At 37.5% G+C, this 22032-nt stretch overlaps 2 protein-coding genes across 5 annotated transcripts in view; one reads left to right on the plus strand and one right to left on the minus strand.

Moving 5' to 3' along the window:
* Window positions 1-1445, plus strand: part of LOC112559703 (lethal(2) giant larvae protein homolog 1-like) — a 103707-nt gene extending 102262 nt beyond the window's left edge. For 2 of the 3 annotated variants that reach the window (XM_025231041.1, XM_025231059.1), the window contains 2 exons: window positions 628-682; window positions 899-1445. In XM_025231041.1, coding sequence (XP_025086826.1) covers window positions 628-638 — 11 coding nt within the window. In that variant the 3' untranslated portion in view covers window positions 639-682; window positions 899-1445. The remainder of the gene's footprint in view (window positions 1-627; window positions 683-898) is intronic. The other variant, XM_025231050.1, reaches the window with a different exon arrangement.
* A 4559-nt stretch (window positions 1446-6004) lies between these two features.
* On the minus strand, window positions 6005-20405 carry LOC112564873 (NADH dehydrogenase [ubiquinone] iron-sulfur protein 6, mitochondrial-like). Of its 2 annotated transcripts, XM_025239976.1 has the most exons (5): window positions 20232-20377; window positions 17161-17305; window positions 13241-13294; window positions 10513-10632; window positions 6005-6679 (listed from the first exon to the last, which is right to left on the minus strand). In XM_025239976.1, the coding sequence occupies exons 2-5, from the start codon at window positions 17242-17244 to the stop codon at window positions 6554-6556; spliced, it is 384 nt and encodes a 127-aa protein (XP_025095761.1). In that variant the 5' UTR covers window positions 17245-17305; window positions 20232-20377; the 3' UTR covers window positions 6005-6553. The 2 variants fall into 2 exon arrangements, with proteins under 2 accessions (XP_025095761.1, XP_025095753.1); XM_025239968.1 differs by lacking the exon at window positions 17161-17305 and having other exon boundaries at window positions 20232-20405.
* Window positions 20406-22032: the final 1627 nt, after the last annotated feature.

Consider the following 22032-nt stretch of genomic DNA (forward strand, 5'->3'; position numbering starts at 1 on the left):
ATCCCTTCATCCCCTGCCAGTCTTCTAGTCATATGCAATCACTGGTCTCATCTGAATGTAAATTTATCTTCATTACCTATGTTCAGTCCCTGTGGCAATGCAACCAGATTCCACCAGCAAGTTTTATCAGCAGGCACTTTGTTTTTCCTATTTAGAGCCGTCCTTTCAGCAGCTATTTTTTTCCTTTTTAAAGCGGATAGGGCTTTACCATCAGATTTAAGGTTTTATGTTAGATTCTGGTTTAAGGTTTTGGTCTACTGGTGGTACAACACACCTCTTATATATTATTCTTACTTCTTCTATTAGTCTTTATTGTTTAGGATGTTGTTATTGTATAACCTGGGGCTTCTTGTTCCTAAACATTTTTTAATGTATGATTACTTTCTTTTGCTGTGATCTAGCCCTATTTGCTGGCATGGCATAAAACACCATGATGTGTGCATTCAGTGTTTGAATATAGGTTTCTCTATAACTGTGTAGCAGTAACCAGTTACCACTCAAGAGATGGTGTCTGTATTCATGTTATTTTGATATGTGTATAAGGCTCTTATTAATGCATATAATGAAGTAGTCAAAATGAGATAACTTTTGGTGAAAAAAAAATCATTCAATCTTTTTTCAATACAGTGATGAGCTGAGGAGGATTGCCACAGAGTTATCAGCAATAGTAGAATACATCAGAGTAAGAAGGCACACGAATAAAAGTAACAGAAAACATCAGTACCTATTACCATGCATGCTCATACATACTGGTATAACTTTTTACAAGTAAAAAGGTCTTGGGTAAGGTAGAATTCTAGTACAAAAAGTAATTTTTCCCTCCCAAGAGCATTATACTTGGAGAAAAGTGTATTTAGATAAATTTAAATTAACAAGATTTCTTGGTTATGTTTTTCAGCCTGACATGTATAGAGGTGCAATTACTACTTCAAGAAACCTTTTAATGCTGTGGATAGCATTCATCATCCTACTTGAATAGCATGTTGATACCTTGAAAATAAATTAGAGTACGTTATCAGAATTGTCCAGATATGTTCATATCTGCCATTTCCATTTTATTGTGCAGTAATGATAAAAATTTCTGTTTCTTTCCTTTTTTGGATTATATTTTATTCTTTGTTTAATCCATTACATTAAAGAGGATAATTTGTTTTTTCTTATTGTGGTTATGAAATGTCCTGTTCATAAAATTATACTGATATATTTTGCTTCAGTTTTCATAAGTCTTGTGACAAAAGATGTTTAGAACTAGTTTAATAGAGTTTGTATAAAAATATGTAGTGTATACTCTTTTGACAAGTGGCAATTTAGAATTATGTTATTACGAAGTTGATTAACTGATTGTAAGATGGATGATACTTATAACTACATGTGCTTCAATACTTATTAATCTTGTGACTTAATACAATTATATGAGAAATGTTTAGAAATAGTATAGTTTTTGTGAAAGTGTCTAGTACATATTTCAGACAAGCAGCAATTCAGAATTTTGTTCATTGTCAAAAAACTATATCTTAGCCTTAAATTATTTCGTGCTGAAACATTTGGTCCTCAACCAATATATTTCTAGGGTGTCCGTCACTTAATTCTGACACTTTAAAATCCCCGTGCACTTCATCCCGACACTTAATCCCCAGGCACTTACTTACAAAGCATTATGTAATGCTTCTGTCAAAGCTTGAATTAGAAAACGTCATCCCACAAACTTTTCTTATACAATACAGTGATTTCTAGACCGCACTGAGCCACGCAATCCGCCCTTCAAGAAAAGCAATCATTCCCTGCACGTAGGATGTCAGCTCCACAAGGCGTTGTTCTTCATGGACATGATGCAAGAACCAGTCTCTTCTGTCCTCCGATCATTAGCTTACCTTTCACACTCAAGTCAAATATCATATTGTTGACCTGTCCAATTATTTTTTCGATTCATAATTTTTAATAGCGGGACATATTGTGATGGTCTGGGATTCATGCTGGGAACATTTTCTATACTCGACACTTAACCATTGCGCAAAAGCATCATTTTTGCCCATGATGCAATGGAGCATCTGGCAACAGTTTGAAACGTAAAGACCTATGCCATTTGGGTTTTATATATAAACTCCCAAAAAACTTGTGATAAAAGCAAAGGAAAGAAGAAAACAAAATATTTTAGTTAATTTGCCCCAAATGGCTTTCCTCCATCATTCACGTAGCATTTGACATAAGCTATAAAATGTTTAGCAATTCTTTCTTTAAACCACAGTCAACAGGTGAGGACTTTTTCCTATGTTTTCAAAAAGAAAAAAATAAACCTTACCCTCCAAAACAATTAAAAAAGAAACCTGTTTTTTTAATTACATCTTTTTAGGGTTATCCAGATGTTTTGATAGAATGCTGCACATAATGCATGTGAAAATGTGGAAGCTTTGGTGCTATGCTATATGTTTTTAAGTGTATTTCCTTGCATCCATCTGCTGTTTTAAAAATAAGCTATTGTGTACTATATTTTACCTGATTACAATTTTATTTTAAAATGGCATGTATCTTAAGTTTCAGTTATTTTAGCTGATTTCTTTTATAGAAAACCATAATTACAGCTAATTCTCATGCCAACATTGTAAAAATCTAATAACAATCCTATATTTTTTTATCATGCTGCTTGCAACTTTGAGCTTAATTTCATTTTTGAATGGGTTTAGCTATATTACTCTAAAAAAAAAATTATTGAGCATTAGTAACAGAACAGTTTTAGCTATCTGCCTTGTACTGACCATTTTTTTCTTGTTAAAATGTTTGCATCAAGACCTCGTCTAAAATGTTTATTGGTAAAAAAGCAAACTAAACTTAATTTACAAAGATATACCAATTGATACAGTGTGAAATGTGGTTGCTTTTGATAGCCTCTATCTGAAAGAACAGGGTGAAAAAAAATTTCAGGTACAGTATCACATTTCAATCTTGCTACTTTCACTACTTTGATATTCTAAGTGACAGAATTGAAAATCTGAAGATATTTCTTTTTTCTCATTTGTTCTCACATGGTGGTGAACAGTTAGCATCTGTCAGCAATGCAGCGAAAATTGGCTGTCCTGGGTCCTGATCTAGTCTCAGGCATACTGCTCTTTCTCTGCATGTGGCAATGGGGCGTCTGTTTAGAGGGCTGGATGCTTTGCCATGATATAGCATGGTTGGCATTAAACACCAGTTCCCCTCCTTCCCTCTGTCTTTCTCGCACACATAATTATACACACAGCTTTACTGAGCTTAGATGGTTAATTGCTTGATCGAATATCTGAAATTTACAAATAATTGCTGGCTTTGATTTACATGCAATATTAATATAAATCTCTGACATAAGTTACATCAGACGTATAGTGAATGATTTTATTATGGTGAGAATTTGTTTCATATTTTGTCAAATGCATATTTTTCTTTAAAATGCTTCCTGTTTTTAATGGCAAAAATTGTCACACTTTTGTTAAAAAAAGACTACTTTCTAAAATAACATTATTAAAATTTTGTATGCTATTATACAAATGAAAACATTCATGTGTACATTTTAAATATAAACTGAACATGTCTTTGCTTTCCAGGGCAAATATGCATGTGTATGCTTTTGCGCAAATGCACCTATGTGTTAATATAGTAATTTAGGCTTAGCAAGAAACAAAGGAACTTTGTTTCAATTCACACCATATGTCATAGTTTCCAGCTCTTCATAAAACAGCAACTTCATAGGGAGTTCGGATGGTGTTATCTTGTTTGGGAGAATAGGAAGATGCATTTATATCCCTAACACTCGCAACTTCCAGGCAAACCAAAAATTTTTTAAGATGGAAAAAATTAATGACAAAGAAAATATTTCTAAGAGAAATCAGTGCCTAGACTGAAGGAGTGTTTGTATTTTTCCAAATGTTGTGTGTGGTATCTTTAATTTGATAGCTACTAGGAATTAAAGTAATGGGGCTTTCTTTATGTATACCTGTTATTGTGCTGTGTACAAAATGGGAAATCTTCAAAGCTTATATTTGATTTTCCTTGTGTTTTCTTTTTCATGCTGTAATAATGAAACTGGTAATGAGATTTTTTTGCTTGTTTGGTTTCCATTTGCTTTTTCAGGCTTACCCAGTAAAAGTAATTGAAGTAACATATCACTGTTGTTGTCAGTACAAACTTCACTATTTTATTTCAATAAATTTATATGCACATTAAATCATGTATACCAGTTGTCTATTCTCTTTTACCTCATTGTTTTTGGACAAGCATAATAATATGTGTACTTGTATAATGCAACATCACGACCTAGATAGGTTACACTCTGCACAGACCAGATAATAAATAAACATTGTAACAGAAGACAGGCTACAGTCTGATGATACCAGCGAGTGTAATTTGCTAGGGGACTGAAATGCAGCCTTGACAGCCTGGTCTGCTGGAACATTGCCCGAGATACCAGCATGGCCAGGAGCCCAAATAAAAACAATGTCCTTGTTACAACGAATGAGTGCTGCATGAATTGTATGAAACTGGACCATGAGAGGGTGGTCAAAATCATTGAAGAGCCTGGAAGGCTGAAAGATTCATAGGGCCAAAAAACATGCTGCAATTGGCAGTGACTATTGAAAAAAGAGTTGAATAAGAGAAAAATATTAAAAGAACTCTCCCAGTTCATTTTATTGCCAAGTTCGGGCAGAAGTGAAGCATCCCTTGTATTTACAATGCACATGTGGTACTTGTACACATTTAAGAAAGTACCAAATGGAATGTGATGATTTTTAATTAGTAAAAAGCAATTCATGACAGTTTAAGGAAACTTAAAGGAAGCTGTTACTGTGCAAAGCAATGTGGATACTTAAGGCAAACAAATTAAAATGCAACATATATTTAAATCTAATAAGGAAAATGATTGTAAAGAACAGGTTCAGACATAGTAAAGTGGTGTTGCAGTCAAAAGAAAACAGATAAATTGGTAAATTCTTAAAGGCATGAACAAGCTGGAGCCTGGAGGTAAAATGTTTCCAAGAGAAAAAAAATCCTTAATCCTATACATGGCAGTATGATTTTAAACTTTGCCATGACTGGTTGCATAGCTGTATTTCCCATTGGGTCAAGTAACTAGGGACATATATAATGAACTGGACTGATACTCACTGTAGTGTAGGTGGTGTGAAAAAAAAGATCCTACGCTGAAAAATATAAGCATAATGCGCTTGCTGTACTATTCTCGTGAACATTTTAACTATCTTTAAACAATGGGTGTGCAGTTGTATAGATGTCCGACCTGCTGTGACAACAGAATACAATACTATGCTCTGCTTTATTTAATATTTATTGATGAATATATTTTAAAATCTTCGATAAAATTATTAAGTTATCCAGGGTTTAATTATCTCAAATCCATTTTATCATTCGGGCACTGTTCCACAGACACACAAAATGTTATAGTGTAATAGTAGCGTCTGTGTTCAACCAAGTTAAAAATGCCAGCAGAAACATATCCTCTGAACCAGAATAAAATACAGTTGGTAAAATGATTTTTTTTCCCACTGAACTTCAATTTTAATGGAAATAATGATTGGTGACTTCAAGCGTGATTATTTGGTTGTCTACAACTCAACCAAAATGTGCTTTTGCTTCTGTGTACAGGTATAGTAACTGTAAGGTAGTGGGGTGGGGTTGTCCAACTATATAAACCCAACCAAAGTAATCATGATCATTGTGATATAACCAAAGTGCCCTTTCAGCTGTCCTCCATGCATGTTTTGATGATGTCACACAAACAGAGCACTTTGTCCTATTTCTGGGTCCATCTGGCAAACTTGACAATCATGGAAACATGATCCAGGTTATTTTTCAGGTTGGATGGTATAATTGTACAATTTTCTGAGCCTGTGTGCTCTTATTATTAGTTAATTGTTCAACTCATGGTAGTGTTGTTTTTTGTTTTTTGGAAAAAGTGAACAAAGTTCGTTCAGGACTGGAAAAAATCAAAATTTTCTTGCACCCCAAAAATCAAAAACGATTCTTTGTGAGAAACTTCAAACTTTATTAAGTTTTGTTGTTAGAATCTGTGAAAGAATCCTAAATGTTTTCCCTTTTCTACTCAAAATAGCATGACTTCTGCTTGAGTCCTGCAGCTTAATGTACAATGAAATCAATGAAACTATTGAAGTCTCTCAGTTTATCTTTGTAATGTAGCCAAAGATCAGCACCTACATTGTGTATATACACACTGCATGCTTATGTTTAAGCCCCCACTATGTTGCTGTCAAAAATACATATATTAACAGCCCTTTGCATAAACAGTTCCACTGATTTACTGGTTACTTTTAAAAGCTAATTTTAACTCATGCAGTTATGTTTAGCATTTTCAAAAGAAGAATCTTTAAACTGTGGTTTTTGAATTAGAAGTAGTTGCTTTGTCCACCAAACAGTAAACACTTCATGTTCAAAAATCTACTAACACTGCCTTTGATTATGATTTATAACAACAAAATTAATAAAACATTTCTGCTATTGCTATCTCAAATTTCCTACATATTATTGAACAACATAAAAAGGTTTGTAACATTTAATGTTGTATTTGCTTCAGATATTCCTCATAAGAGATGGAGGGCCCATGTTGATTAGTGTTGTAAAACTTAGCCTGAATGAATTTTTTGCCTGAATATCCACACACTCCACCCTCTGGCTTATCCTGCAACATGTTGAAAAATATCAGGTCAGATATGATAGCTACACATTTTACTTACAATTAGTTAAATAAAAACGTCAATATACAAACACTCCATTAAAAAATTACTGACTGAAGTATATCTCCATGACAATAATATTAAAAACATTTTAAACTTTATTTCTGTTCTATATAATTTTAAGTAAAAAATACAGCAACATTGTACAGATAGACAGCTCTGTGGGTTTGGGGTTTTTTTGTCTGTGTAGATATGCATGTACATGTGCAAATAAATTCTTGTATGAGTGCACCATGAATTGTTGAAGCAAAGGTGAAAGTTTCATAGTTTAAATTATTATTATTAAAGTGACACAGTGAGTGATTTGTTTTGTTTGCTTGTGTTTAACACCATGCCAGCAACTAAGGCTGTATTATGGCAACAAAAAGTAATCTTACCTTAAAAATTAAGGGACAAACCCCCCCCCCCCCCCGAGTGTTACAACCATAACATTCTTTACCAAAAAAGCCAAAGAAAGAAATAAACAACAATATAAAAGAGTGGGTAAAGTGTAAAAAGGCCACCAACAAAACAAAAAAAAACAAACAAACAGGAGATAACAGTTATCAAGACAAAATTTCTGAAATCTGATGGTAGAGTCCTATCCTCTTCAAAAATGTAAAGAGTGCTAAAAAAAGGAATTTGAACTGCCGGCGGACACTCTGGACCTCAGGACAAACAATCATAGCATGTACCACACTAAAACTTCCTTTACACCATGGACATACAGGTGGTGGTTCACCTCATAAGAGGTATCCTTGTATGACATAGGTGTGTCCTAACTTTAATCTAGCAAGCATCACCTCCTTCCACCTCATAGGACAGCATGAGATAGGGAACAATGGGATGTAAAATATTTTGGCCCAGAGTGTCCCAGTGGTGCTGCCATAAGGACTGAATGTAGGCCCAGAAGAAAGATTTACAGTTTAATGTTACCAGTGAGTGTAATTTACCAGGAGACTGACATGCAGCATTGGCAGCCTGGTCAAATAAAACAATGTCTTTGTTACAATGAATGAGTGCTGCATAAATTTTATAAAATTGGACAAGTTTAGTTTAGTTTATTCCTTGCTGCTCCTTTCAGGAGCATAGGGCTGCAACAACACCTCGCCAGTGGACCCGGTTTTGGGCAGCCCACTTCAGTTGGGCCCAGGTGGTTCCTAAGTCCTTTACCTCGCTCTCTACTGTTCTTTTCCAAGTCTGGTTCGGTCTCCCAACTCTCCTTTTCCCTGAGGATTCCAGTCGAGTGCCTGCTTGGCAATGGTGTCAGCTGGTTTGCGCAGGGTGTGTCCTATCCAGCCCCATTTGCGCTTTTTAATGTCTTGGTTAGTGGCATTCTAGTTGGTTCTGTTCCACAGGCTACTGTTGGAGATCTTTTCAGGCCATCTTATTCCCACAATATGGCGTAGGCATCGGTTGGTAAAGGTCTGGAGCTTGTTGTTGATGGTATTTGTCACTCTCCAGGTTTCAGAACCATACAGTAGGACTGCTTTCACATTGGTGTTGGAGATGCGGTTCTAATTACTGCTGAAGGATAATGCTTGGGAGTTCCACATGAGGTATAGGCTGCTAAGGGATTCTAAACTAAAGGCGAAATAAAACCGCTTAGAATGGCGTAAAGAGTAGGATAAATTTGAATCTCGTCTATTTATATGTGTGTTCATGTGGAAAACGTTGAAGGTTTTTAATAGAATGTTGTGTTTAATAAGAGAAATTACACGGGACTCTTTTTTTTTTTGCTTCCACGAAGTCTCGTTCTCCGTCACGTGACCCTATGACGTGTGGTTTCCATAGTAAGAACCATGCCTCGAGAATGTGCTGCACCCGATTGCCACGAGAAGATGGAAAAAGATTCAAAATTTTCTTTTCATCAGTTTCCGAAAGACAGAGCCTTACAAGCCTTACAAACAGAGGTTGTCATACGAATAAAAAGACGACGTCAAATCTTCGCAACGACCACAGACACTTCCTGTGCGTGTGACATCACAAGGAAACTGATATGTCACAAGGAGACACGTCTGCTTGACTATCTCAGGAAGCTATCGTGGTTACTCGGCGGAAGGACACAACGGTCCATTTCACTGGATTTTGTCAATTTTTATAAACATCGGCGGGTGGGGGGGGGTTGGTTGGTGTTTTACGCCGTGTCAGCAACTAAGGCTATATTACGGAAAGCCAGCCCTGTAAACAGATGCCACGTGCAGAGAAAGAACAGCATGCCCGAGACGAGAAATGAACTCAGGGCAGCCAACCTTCACTGCATTGGTGACAGGCGCTAACCGTTGTGCCACCGGGCCGCTATATATAAACATCGGCAACCGAAATAGTGCTAATAAGTGGTAATTAAGTGAGAAATGAATCCTTTATTTCTCCTGTTTTGCTCTCGTGCTCTGTAATTGTAACTAAATATATTTTTGAAATGTTTGACCGTCGCCAGAGCCTTATCACAAGCCTTGAGTACCCCTTTGCATGCCTGGCTTTGCTGATGCGGCTTTTGATATCATCATCCGCTCCACAGTCCTTGTTGACAATGCTCGCCAGATACGATGTTCTCTCCTTGAAGTTGGATTGGGAGTGCCTGCTTGTTGTTGAATCTCATCACTTTGGTCTTCTTTCTGTTGACCTTTAAGCCAGTCTTTTCTGCTTCCTTGGCTAGCTTACTCAGTTTGGTTTGTGCATGTTGTTGCCAATGAGATAGAAGACTGATGTCACCTGCAAAATCCAGGTCCTCTGGCTCTTTGGTGAAGGTCCACTGGATGCCGGTGTTATTGTCTTGGATTGTCTTGCGCATAATCCAGTCTATGACCATCAGGAAGATTGTTGGTGATAATATGCAACCCTCTCTTACGCTGGTCTTCACTATAAAAGGTTTAGTGAGTTTGCCATTGTGAGTAATTTGGAAGGACGAATCTTCGTACAACCCTTGGATGATGTTTATGAGCTTAGGTGGAATGCCATGGTGGATCATCGGCCTCCAGATGACATCCCTGTTTACACTGTCAAATGCCTTCTGGAAGTCCACAAAAGTTATATAGAGGGAGGACTGCCACTCAAAAGACTGCTCAATGATGATACGGAGGGTGGCTATTTGGTCAGTGCATCTATCCTGGCGAAACCCTGCTTGTTCTGGTCTCAGTCTCTTGTCTAAAATTGGACAAGAGGGTGGTCAAAATCATTGGAAAGAAGAGCTTGGAGGGCAGAAAGAGAGTCTGAAATAATCATGTTTGTGTTTAATGCCGTGCCAGCAGCTAGGTTTATATCACAGCAACAAAAGTAATTTTAACTTTAAAAGTTCAGGGACAAAACTTCCCAAGTCATATAACCATAACATTCTTTAAAAGTTCAACACTATAAGTAAAAAAGTGGATAAAGTGTAAAAAGGGGTGGTGAAGCCCAAAATAGGCCACCAACAAACCAAAAATCAAAAGAAAACTATCAGGACATAAAATTTCTTAAATCTGATAGTAAAGTCATATCCTCCTTAAAAATGTAAAGATTGCTTCCAATGGGATGGACCTGAACAAGGAAAACAAGGTATTCTCTAAAAAAACCTACACACTGTTAGCCATACTTCAAATTCTACACATTTATGTACCAGTTGAGTTCTGCAAAGATTATGCCCTAAGTGTTTGCTTCCGGGTCAAATTTGGGTATATGACAAGATCAAGAAGACAAAAAGAGCATATATTAGAATGTTTGCATCATCCTTTAAGCATTCTGCCCTTAAAAACTACAGAACTGCAAAAACGTTTATTTGTTTTGGTTATCTCCACTGTGAGAAAATGTGTATAGTACCCACAAGATTTATGTAGACTTTCGGATGACCTAGTGCTCCTCCGCTGTTACTAAATACATGGTTGCTGTCAACAACCACAACTGGATCTTCCGCAATTATGTTGACAGCAAAGCTAGGGTTGACCTGGACAAACAGCAATCATAACTTTAAACTTCATAAACTAATTAAGAGTGCCAAAAAAACTTGTAATAACTCAATTTTCCTATATTTGTAATAAGCTTACTTTTCAATACCACATTAAGTAGATCCACAAGTGAATGCTTGTTTATTGGTGACAAATATGATGCTAGAAAGTGAGGCTACATCCTAATTTATAAAATTGCCCTGGTGTAGGTAATGAAATTTCTCAACAGTTTTTTAAAACAGTAATGTTTTTCACTTTTCCCAATAAAAATATGAAAGTGAAATAGATGCATTAGTGTGTCTTTACAAAAATGTAGCAAACACTACAATTAAAAAAGATGCTGGTCTCAAGGTAAGTTGTGATTATATTTTGCTAAAAAGTCTTTGGTTTCAAAATAGCTGGATTTGTTTTGTTTGCGTTTAATGCCATGCCAGCAACTAGGGCTATATCACGGCAACAAAAGGTAATCTTACCATAACAACAAAAGTTAATCTTAACAAGTTTAGGGAAAAAACCTCCTGAGTGATAAAACCATAACATTCTTTTTAAAAAGTCAATGAAAGAAATAAACAAGAGGGGACAGCGGGATGGAGAAGGCGACACTAAACATTGCTCATCCACATCCGTCCCAAGAGAAGCAAAGCAATTAGAAATAGGGATTGATGGTGCTGCTATGGTGGCCCCAGATATCTGCTGAGTAGTGGGTTTTTCTGGCAATTTTGGTTTTGTTTTTGTGTTCTTGTCTGTCTGCTGTGTGGTATTCTGGTTCCTTGGTGATTTAGTGTTGTGTGCTTGCTGGCCTGAAGTGTTTCTGACTGGTGAAGGGGGATGCTTGGACTGTAATGCTTGTGTGACTCGAAATGCTTGTGTAATTTGAGATTTTTGAGATGACTGGTGCCACCACAGCTTGTAGGAGGAGGAGGTATAGCTTGACATACCGGGACAGGACCCTCAGAAAAGACCCATGTCATGTCAGTCTAGATCAGACCTGGGCAAAGGCCGGCCCGCGCGCCTCCTATCTCTGACCGGCCCGCCCGCCAGTATATATACTATATATACAGTATTGGTTTCTGTAACATGCTTTTTTTACATGGTGGGGTTGTTAGCCCTACCACAACCTATTTTACCTCTAGGTGAGGTGTCCACCTTAGTCGCCTCTTACGACAGTGCCTGGCTGGATGGCAGGACCCTATTCTGCAATGCTTGCTAGGCAAATGCATAGCCCCAGGGTCCCACATGGGATGCCACGAAAGAGGATAGATAGAAGATAAGATACAGTATTGGTAAAAACTGAGTAACTATATTAGTCCGGCCCTCTAAAACCATCCCAGTTTCTCATGCGGCCCTTGGAAAATTAATTGCCCACCCCTGGTCTAGATGGAACAGAGGTTGATGGTTGGTTTGCAACAGAGGCCGAGTAGGAAGTGGAGCTTGAAGCAGGTGTTCCTGAGAAGCCACCCACTACATGATGGCGAGCATTGATATATGAGATGCCAGATTCCGCGTGTACGCGCTTTATGGCTGCCTCTTCCTTCCACTTTGGGCAGTCTCTAGAAGAAGCGACATGAGACCCATCACAGTTTGCACACTGGGTGCTTTCAGAACAATCAGCTGCCTGTACCACCGCAGCAAAAGCAGAGGGCTTGGCACTTGCAGATTTGTGTTTAATGCCGTGCCAGCAACTAGGGTTATATCATGGCAACAAAAGGCAATCTTAGCCTAGCAACAAAAGTTAATCTTAACAAGTTTAGGAAAAAAACTCACAAGTGATATAACCACAACATTCTTTAAAAAGTCAACGCAAGAAATAAATAATACATAAAAAAGTGGGTCAAGTGTAAAAATGGAGTGGTTAAGCCCAAAAAGGCCACCAACAAACCAAAAATCAAGAGAAAATAATTACTAGGATTGAAATTTTTTAATTTCATGGTAAATTCCTATCTTCCTTAAAAATGTAAAGAAAGAAGACAGTGGGGTGGGATAGCAAAAGAGGTGTAAGAACATAGGCCAAGGGGACCACAGGTGATCTAATTGTAGAGAAAAGGCAAAAGAAAAGGTCTGAAAGGAAAAAAGAGAGGAAGTCCAGTATATACAGAGGACTGAAAAAAACAAAACAACAATGAAAATTGGAAGAAATCTAGTAATAAAAGCACTCAGGTGACAGGAAAAAACCAGCATGAGGCAGAAATATGATGAGCAGTAGAGTCATGGGTAGGCCACCTCAGTTATTGAGCCAGAGAAATGTTATGTATTCACAGCCCAACAGGCCAGGCACACTGGTGTGCAGAAGGAAAGTATAATGAAAAGGGTAGAAGCTCTCAAAATGGGAAGAACTTTTCTGTGAAAAGAAATGAAAGAACAAATTAGACAGGAATAAAGACAGCAACAGGAAGGCAGCCACTAAATAACCCACACCCTTATCATGGGTGTACTTCGAGCAGGTTCAATTATAAATGATGTGCAAATGTCAAATGCATACATTAAAAAACTGCAAGAAATCACTTTTTCAATAACCGCCCCCCCAAAAAAAACTAAGAAGTAAAAGAAAATTAAATCTCATTCCCTCTCCAATAACTAAGAAAGGACCAAAAAACGTTTATTACTTACCAGTTTCTCTCGTCCCACAAAACGAAACCTGCGATAATCTTCTTTAGACCAGATCTGCCACAAAAGAAAAAAAAACCTTCATAATAATCAAATAAATTCAAAAAAATGTTTCTGGTTGTTCAAGAGTAAAAAACAAGTAAAACACCACAATTAAAATCATCATTCCATTTAAAGATTTAGTGATTATTCAGAGTAACACTGAGTGTAAAATATTATTTCCCAAACTTTGAATACTCACTGCACACCTACAAACGTTACTATGAACAGTAAGAGGTCAAATTTGTAGTACATATTTGTCATATTTGTCCACAAATTTGCCTAATTAACATGCAGTACTGGCTCTTCTACAAGTTGTAGCCTTGAAATTTTAAATATATCCAAGTACAATCATAGTGGGGGTTTTTTTCTGAACATGATGATGTTTGTAGGCATTAATCTTTGGAATGGAACAATGCAGTCACTGAGATTTTGGCAAATAATACCTTGCAATTAGCTTTACACAGTTATTAAGAAAAATGTGCACCTCACTAGCTTTAACATATTCTTTGCACAATGTGAAACACTGATATACGTTTATCCATGCTATTATATAGTGCACTAACCTGCATCTGCATTAGTTTTCTAATGGTATAATTTCATATCAGCAATGAAGGCAATTTCATAGTGGCAAACAAATAACTTAAAGGCTGATTGTCCCGGAGGGCGTTTTTTTAAAATGGTTTTGCCCGTGCAAGGGAAGGTAGGAGTACACAGTGCTGACTTTTACAAGCGGTCAGTTTTCCCTAATTGCTTCCCTGACCCTGAGGCAGGGTGGAGATCACAGGCAATAACCCTAGCGATAAAACATCTTTCTCAGCCGAGTACTTGGTGTTGGCATTTAGAAAGCTGAAGTGAAGCGGTTTGCAACTTAACATACTGTCAGGGTTTGGACCAACAATGGAATGTATTCTCCACAAAATAGAGAGAAAAGTAAGGGAAAAAAGGATGAACAGCAGAAATGACACAAACTTAAAGACAACTGAATTTTAAAACTGTATTTTTATTGCTTTCGTCTATCTGTCTTTATGTCTCTATGTTTCTCTTCTCATAAGGGATGATAATATTCAACATTTTCAGTTTATTTCCCTGGTGACCGACATAAAATACATCTGTATTTCGGTGCAATGTTCATACCTTTACAAATGGGCAACAACTCACACCTGTTACACAGAGCCCAGTCACCATTTACAATAGCGGCCCCACTGTCCATGTTTGTCTGTTGGTGAAAAATACAAGGTGAAGGACATTGTCGATCACGTTCATGCACATTCAGTCTCATGCACCTCTTCACTCCAAGTGAAGATGTCAAAAATGGGTGGACATATGCTGATCATCTTTGGTTGTCCTAACGGACATAATATCGTCTGTATTCTGTAACTAGTCTCCACTAGGTGACAGTTACTCTGTAAGTGAAAGAATGTACCCCAGGTATATTGGGGATTATCCCCATTCAATATAAAATAAACAATTTGCTAAGTGTGCCAATTTGGGCCATGTAAATGATACATTGTTGAGAAAACGGCTGACATGGATCTGCAGTCGCTGACTTCTTGAAGCGCCAGTCTGTTGTAGTTTACTTCAAGCAGAACAGTCTCCTCTGACCAACGGATCAGTGTCATGACAGATGCAAGGCACGTCTGTCGAAACAATTCATATCACTCTGATGATGTTACTCTGGTAGTATTGACCCACAATTCTAAATCTTCAGCACATCACCAAAGAGGATGACGGGTGCATCCAGCCGCACCAAGCAGTGGGTGCGAGAGGATGTATGAAAGTATGAAGGCCTCAGATTCATCATTCAAGAGGATATTCTCAACCGTAACGTGGCAATTCATAAGTTAGTGAGAAATAAAGATGCTAAAAACATTAACGAGGGGTGACACATTGCTAAAATAATAAAAGTCGGGATGAAAAAAAACTGCCGCAGGGTAGTAAAGCGAACCTTGGCAGGACGTGACACCTTCAGCTCAGTACAAGACAGCAGCGGTCAGGGATCATGTTTACTGGTGAATTGAACATTGCGATGGCGACCCTATGAGACTAAGGCACTTGTTGGATGATGTATTACACCCTTCCAAAAACACCCATGACAAGTGTAAACCAAGCCTCACCATGCAGGCAATCGCAATATTTACCATCTCTAATAGTGCTAACTGATCCTGCTGCTGTCAAGCTTCTGAGTGACTTTCTGCATGGCCATGTCTTCAATAAGCATCCAGAGGATTACGTGCTGTCCAGGGATACATTTTATGTTGAAAGTTTTAACAACGTGTGCCTGATCTTTCTGCCTAAGCGTGTTCACATTACAAACCCGAGGCACTGTGACATGTGCATGGTCTTGCCTGTTTTAGACTGGAATGAACATGTTGATAGAGATTCTACTTCAAATTACATCAAAGCAAGTGTTACAGAACAACCATAGATGACTTGATAACGCACTTTAAAAAAAGAAAAGTTATAAACTAGTAAAGGATATCTGGAGATGTGTCGTTGAACAATACAAATTTGATTCCGAACATAAGGAAAATATGTTAACTGAAACAGACAGTAGTTCTGATGAAGATTTGGAAATTAATAATGTAATATAATAACAAAATCCAACCAACATTGATAAATGAGATAATAATTTACCATCAATGTTTGCACTTTCTAAACTGAAATTGTTCTAGCCACGGTATAGCTCCACACCGACAAATGTACTGCCTCTATAGACATGTTTGTTCCAGGAGAAATCTGCAAAGACCCACTTGTATAACGAATTTTTATCTTGTTCTCTTTACATATTTGTTATTCTGTGATATCAATTGTAGGATCAGTAGCAGTGTTAAATTTTGTATTTCCATTGTTATACTGGTGATTTAGCTTTGTTATATATCAATCTTTATGACAGTGTCTCCAGCCAGATTTTGTTTGCATACCTGTACTTCACCTGCCAATAAGAAACGTTGACTTCCTTGTAATGTTATGTAAATCATGAGATGAAGGGGGAAGGTGTTTGAAACTGTGTAAATAAATTAAATGAATTTCAGTTGCAAACTAGAATAAATTATTTTGTTGAAATTACTGTTGCTCTTTTCCCCTCTCTTACTCTTTTTTCGTTGGGTTGTCTAAAATGAGGCAAACCACACCAGAGCCAAACTAACACCGGTGTATATACAAGCTCTACCCTCTTGCTTCCAGCCTAAGATTTTATTGTGCATTTACAGATTACTTCCCAGAAGTGTATGATGAGTAGCTGCCACGGAAGTGCAGAATGTGGTAAAGAAATGGTGTAGTAGAAAGGATATTGGATTCATGAGATGGACACAACTATCATTTTCCAGATTCAGATTGTAAGAAACAAAGTATACATAACAACTGGAAAATAAAATACTACTACTACAGTGTGGACACTAGCGTACATGCACGTTGCACTCAAAACTTTGGTGGAATGCACACATAGACTGTACATGTAAGCACGGACTACAAGCTGAATATTGATATCCTCGATTGTGAAGAAAGAAAGACAATGGATAAAGAGAAAGACAAAAAAAGCAATAAAAATAAAGTTTGAAAATTCAGCTGTGTTTATGTTTGTGTCATTTGCTCTGTTCATTTTTCTCTCCTTTATATATTCTAGTTTTGTTTGTGTGTGGAGAATATATTCAGTGCTAACCCTGACATTATGTTCAGTTGGAAACCATTTCACTTCAGCTTTCTAAATGCCAACAGCAAGCACTTGGCTGAGAAAGATGTTGTATTGCTAGGTTAGTGCCTGTGACAGTATGTTCAGATAGAAGTCGTTTCACCTCAACGCTCAGACCCTACAGCAAGTACTGGTCGGGTGAGGAAGACATTTTATTTCCAGGCTAGTGGCAGTGCTGTAATGTCCACCCCACCTTTTGTTCGGGTAGTAATTGGAGATGACTGATAGCAGTCCGTACTGAGTGTACTCCTGCCTTCCCTCGCACGGGCGATACCATTCGTTGATGTCCGGACAGTAAACATCGGCCTTTAATTGTGACATACAACTTAAGGAGCTATCTGTCAAAAAAGCAATAAAATTAAAATAACTATAAATATAATAGAAAAATTATTCTTAAAAACATACTTTTACACAATCTTTTCAGCACAAGATGGATATTCTTACACTAAAGTCATAAGATATTTATTTTCAATTATGTCCAATAAAAAAAAAAAAAAAAAAAAAACAGTCCCAAGGAGAAATGTCCCAAACTCTTTACTGCAATTCAAATATCAGTATGCCATACTCCAGATCTAAACCTACTAACATTGTAACTGACCACAATGCCATTTGCAGAATCAATGTTTTAGATCAGGGATGCACAACCTACGGCCTGCGGGTCATATCCGGCCCGCGAAACTTCTGCCCACAGTGCAGGAAATCGGCATGTTAGTAAGAAAAGAAGACCTTAAAAAACGGGGGAAAAAAAGGAAGAAGTATTTATCCCCACGTAGGGGCGTTTCCCAATCTTTTTTTCGATGGACGAACATTTTGATTCAGTGCTCCGACTTGGTGTCTCTACGATGAGGCCGGACATTCAGAAGTTGGTTTCGGGTAAACAACTTCAAATATCCCACTAATTACTATATAATTAATGGTAAGTACAACTTGTTTCTAATAAAAAATGGTATCTGCTCTATTTTTTTTTTTCTTTTTTGTATTTTTGCGGTGAAGTGGCCCGCGACACGGTTGTCCGAAATGGATATGGCCCGCGACACGGCTGTCCGAAATGGATATGGCCCGCAGGCCGAAAAAGGTTGGGCATCACTGTTTTAGATGATTAATGATTTCAGATAACAAATAACCGCTGCTGACTTCTCCAGCTGATGATCTAACTAAAGCCTACTGGAGTCTCATTTAAACTGAGAACTAGAAATAATATGCCTGCTTTTCCTTTTTTTATCCCTTTTCCTTCAACAGGAAAGAGATTTTATAGGACTTCACACAGAACTGATTTCAATTTTAAATGCCAAAGCTTCTTCTCTTGAATAAGATCTTTTCCAAGTAAAAATGTTTTCAAAATTCTGTAAGCACAGCCACAGAGTGCCAACAGGCGTTGAACATTGTCTAAGAATATAATTGGCTTTTCTTTATTATTTAAATCAGTAACTGGGCATCATCTGGCTCAGTGCAAAGACTTGACAATTTTAAGCAAAGCACTGCAATATGAATAGCAAACATGTACCTTAAGGGAAGAAGGGTTTTAACAATTTTCAGAAAAGAGTTTTCAAAAACCCAAAACCATCAGAGCATAAGAAACTTAAATCTTATGATAGAGCACTATCTTTCTTAAAAATGTGAAAATAACTGCCAATGGAATGGACTTCTAACCCATATATTCCGACTCAAAAGTGGCATTAATTACGACAACAATACCACTAAGTTTTACGATTTCTACTGTTATTTTGCCTTTGCTGATGTGCATCTGTCTTAAAACTTTGACTGAAATGCACAACCTCTGGGTCAGTGCTGAAAAGGCTGCGGGAGCCTTGATTTTGTTGTGTGAGGGGTTTCCCTGGATGATGATGCTGCTTCGGCGAAAAACAGACCACGCAGTTATAGAATCAAAGGACGCATGTGAATTGTGTTAGTTGCGGTATGGTTGCAGGCCACAAATCTGGTGTAAGTACCCATGGTTTCCCGCCAACAGACAGTCCATAGAGGGAATTACGAAAAACTTTTGTAAAAATGAGGCGACAAAATTGTTCTGAACCAAGAGTGCATCATGGAATTTGTGGATTGCACTTTGCAAGTGATTGTTTCGAAGATCAACACACACATCTGTTTAAACAAGTTGACTTCCAACAGCATCGAAAGTTAAAAGTGGATGCAGTTCCAAGTATTCTTACAAAAAATGCAATGGTGCATTCTCCAGCAGCAGCTGCAAGCACACAACAAGCAAACACGGAGTCTTTGAGAGAAAAAAGTATCAGATATTGTAAATAGAATAAAATTGTTCTTAAAAATAAAAATAAATTGAATTATCTTTTAATGTAACCTACCTCATAAATTAATGCAAAACAAAGTTGAAATTACTTCAATCAACCTGTGCATTTATACGTTGTTTTTTTCAGACTTAATAGTTTATTCCTCGTTCTTGGAATTGCAAGTATTTTGGGTTACTACTTATGGAATGCATGGTAAAAAGTAAAATTAAAGTTTAAACAGATGGTGAGCAGATGAAGTTTAGGAAATACGTAGGAAGGGATGTTATGCTCCAAGTATGTCTGTACAGCAGCTATTCCAATAAATTTCTCCATTAACACACAGAGTTAAACAGAGCATATCATTGCCATTTGATTAAACATTCTAGAATCAGCCAGCAAATATAATAAAAACAGGCAGCAAATGCACTGCACTATTCATAGCCCTTTGCTGATTCAGATTATTACTGTACATGATCTTCTCAATCACAACACAAAGTTAATTCTCTTGTTTCATACAGTAAATAAAAGTGGTAACTTGCTAAATTACAATCACACTGATATCCCTAGACTATATCAACATGTGCTTAATATATCTGTGACTATGAAGTACATAATCACTAAAGATGTTTTTAATCACTATTAGTACTGGGATGATATGAGTTTTTACTTCCACTGAAAGTAGGTTTATAAAGAAACGCTGCTTTTTTCAACAACTTTTAAGGTAACCTTGAGAAAATACTTGATAATCTAAGTCAATATGGCCAATAAACGGTACATGGGAGCTAGCTGTTGTGTTAGCTTCAGCTTCCAGCAAAAGGGGGAGAGAACACAAGGCGGACTAGAATTCAATTTCACATGCGCGCCTGTGTATATGAGAGAGAGATTTCAAAAGCTCTTACCAGTTGCTATAAGTTTTAGGCACCAATGAGCTGTGTATTCCGGTACATTAGCAGTAACGAACACAGTAGCAAAATTTCATTGCCTGACGATCGTAACATTTGGGAAATAAACGATTTACCTGTCCAGTATGTGTTGCTTTCTCTGCATTTAGACGATCAGAACTTCTAAGAAATGTGGTGGAAAGACATCTAACTGTCACTCTTACAACACTGGTCATTTTGATAGGAAATGGTGTAACGAAACTAAACCTTCGAGCGTACTTGAAACTCTGGGTGTAGTCTGCGCATGCGCAAAAAACCAACGTTCAATGCTTGAAAAGGTCATTTCCTGCATGCCCATACATACGGTGCACAAGTAACGAAACAAAACCTCCCATGAACTTCTAGGTGTAGTCTGCGCATGCGTATAAAGCCAAAGTTCAATCTTCGGTTCAATACCGCTTGAAAAGGTCATTTCGCATTTTGCATAAAGCTCCGTGCTATGCAATATAGACGACAGACAGTCAGGGTCGATCCTTTGCGCTTGAACAGGAGAGTATGCATGTCTCATCACGGACTTACTATACGCACACAGAAATCATTGAAGTCCGTGGTCTGATCACTGACCCTGAACCACCATCAACTGTTATCTTGATTACCCAAACTTTCGGCGTCTGATATTGTAGACTTTCAGGGATGGGCAAGCTACTTTTAATTTGTAGCTGGCTACACTACAGCTACAATTTTCCAAAAAGTAGCCAGCTATTTTGGGCTACTTTTAAAATGTAGCCAGCTTCTTTTTTTGGATACTTTTAAAAGCATGATGTAAAAAGTTAGCTGTAGCCAGCTGGCTGTAGCAACATACACAAACATCAAACATACACACAAAACACTATTACTTGCTAACACAAGAACTGGTTTTTATATACATTGACCTTTATTCTGATCTGAGACCACCAAAAACTCCATATTAAAAACAAAATGCAAAGGTATAAAACAAACTTTTGACTTAGTGCTGATAATTTGTGAATACATGTACTGTTAAAACTAATCTACATGCTTTCAGTCCTTCATGGAATTGAACTTGACCAAAACTTTGGCCTCGAAGTTGCTGTCTGTCACCCTAGTGCGCGCAGCTTTGTCATGATAAGTCCTGCCAGACTGAACAATCTCTCAACCGCAGCACTGCTTGGCAAGACGGTGTTGGTACGCAAATAGAGTTGTTTGATCGTGGGGTATTTGTCCACTTCATTGACATTCTGCGACAATCCAGACATCAGGAAGGTAGTTGTCTCAGGGGTGCCGGTAACTTCTTCATAAATGATGAAGTCTGCCTGTTCACCTGAGCACTTGGTTGGGGACTGGACTGGCGTGTCCATCAATGCTGCCTCTGCAGTCAAGAGGGATCTGCATTTCTCACTCAGGGTTTGGTCCCCAGTCCACATCAACTTGCACCTGAAACAATAATATGCACAATAATTAATGCTTTGTTTAATTTGGTTAAATTTTTTTTTCTTATTGTTGTTTTTTAATTAATTTTATAAAATGTACTGGTTTTTATGTACTTATGATTTTACGCAAGTGTCAAAAGACCAGTGACAATGAATATTATGTTTTGTTTTTTTAATCAACACCCCTCCCCCACCCCCGTCAAAAGTTTATTTTTTAATTTATTTACGGATATTTGTATAGCGCTTATTCTCGTGTAATCTGAGCTCTAAGCGCTTAACATTCTTCTCATTCTCAAAAGAACAGTGACACAGAGTGCGACATCGCAGAGTAGCTTATAGATGAAGAAAAAATACATTGAAATAACGAAAACTCTCCCTCACCTTGGGTTCGACACAGTTGCAAGCAGGGTGTCTTGGTCCTTATAGGCATCAGCAAATCTGGTCTCCAACCCATTCAGGACAGCAGTAGCTAGGGGACCACAGATTTCTA

Source organism: Pomacea canaliculata, linkage group LG1 (assembly GCF_003073045.1).
Source record: "Pomacea canaliculata isolate SZHN2017 linkage group LG1, ASM307304v1, whole genome shotgun sequence".
Lineage (NCBI taxonomy): Eukaryota > Metazoa > Mollusca > Gastropoda > Architaenioglossa > Ampullariidae > Pomacea > Pomacea canaliculata.

Excerpts from the sequence above, each read along its gene's own strand:
- LOC112564873 (XM_025239968.1), bottom strand. The coding sequence starts at position 20,330 with ATGACCAGTGTTGTAAGAGTGACAGTTAGATGTCTTTCCACCACATTT. Across the intron at positions 13,295-20,231 it reads AAGCAACACATACTGGACAG|ATCTGGTCTAAAGAAGATTA; the intron begins GTAAATCGTTTA and ends CTTTTGTGGCAG. Across the intron at positions 10,633-13,240 it reads TTGTGGGACGAGAGAAACTG|GTCAACCCTAGCTTTGCTGT; the intron begins GTAAGTAATAAA and ends CTGTTTGTCCAG.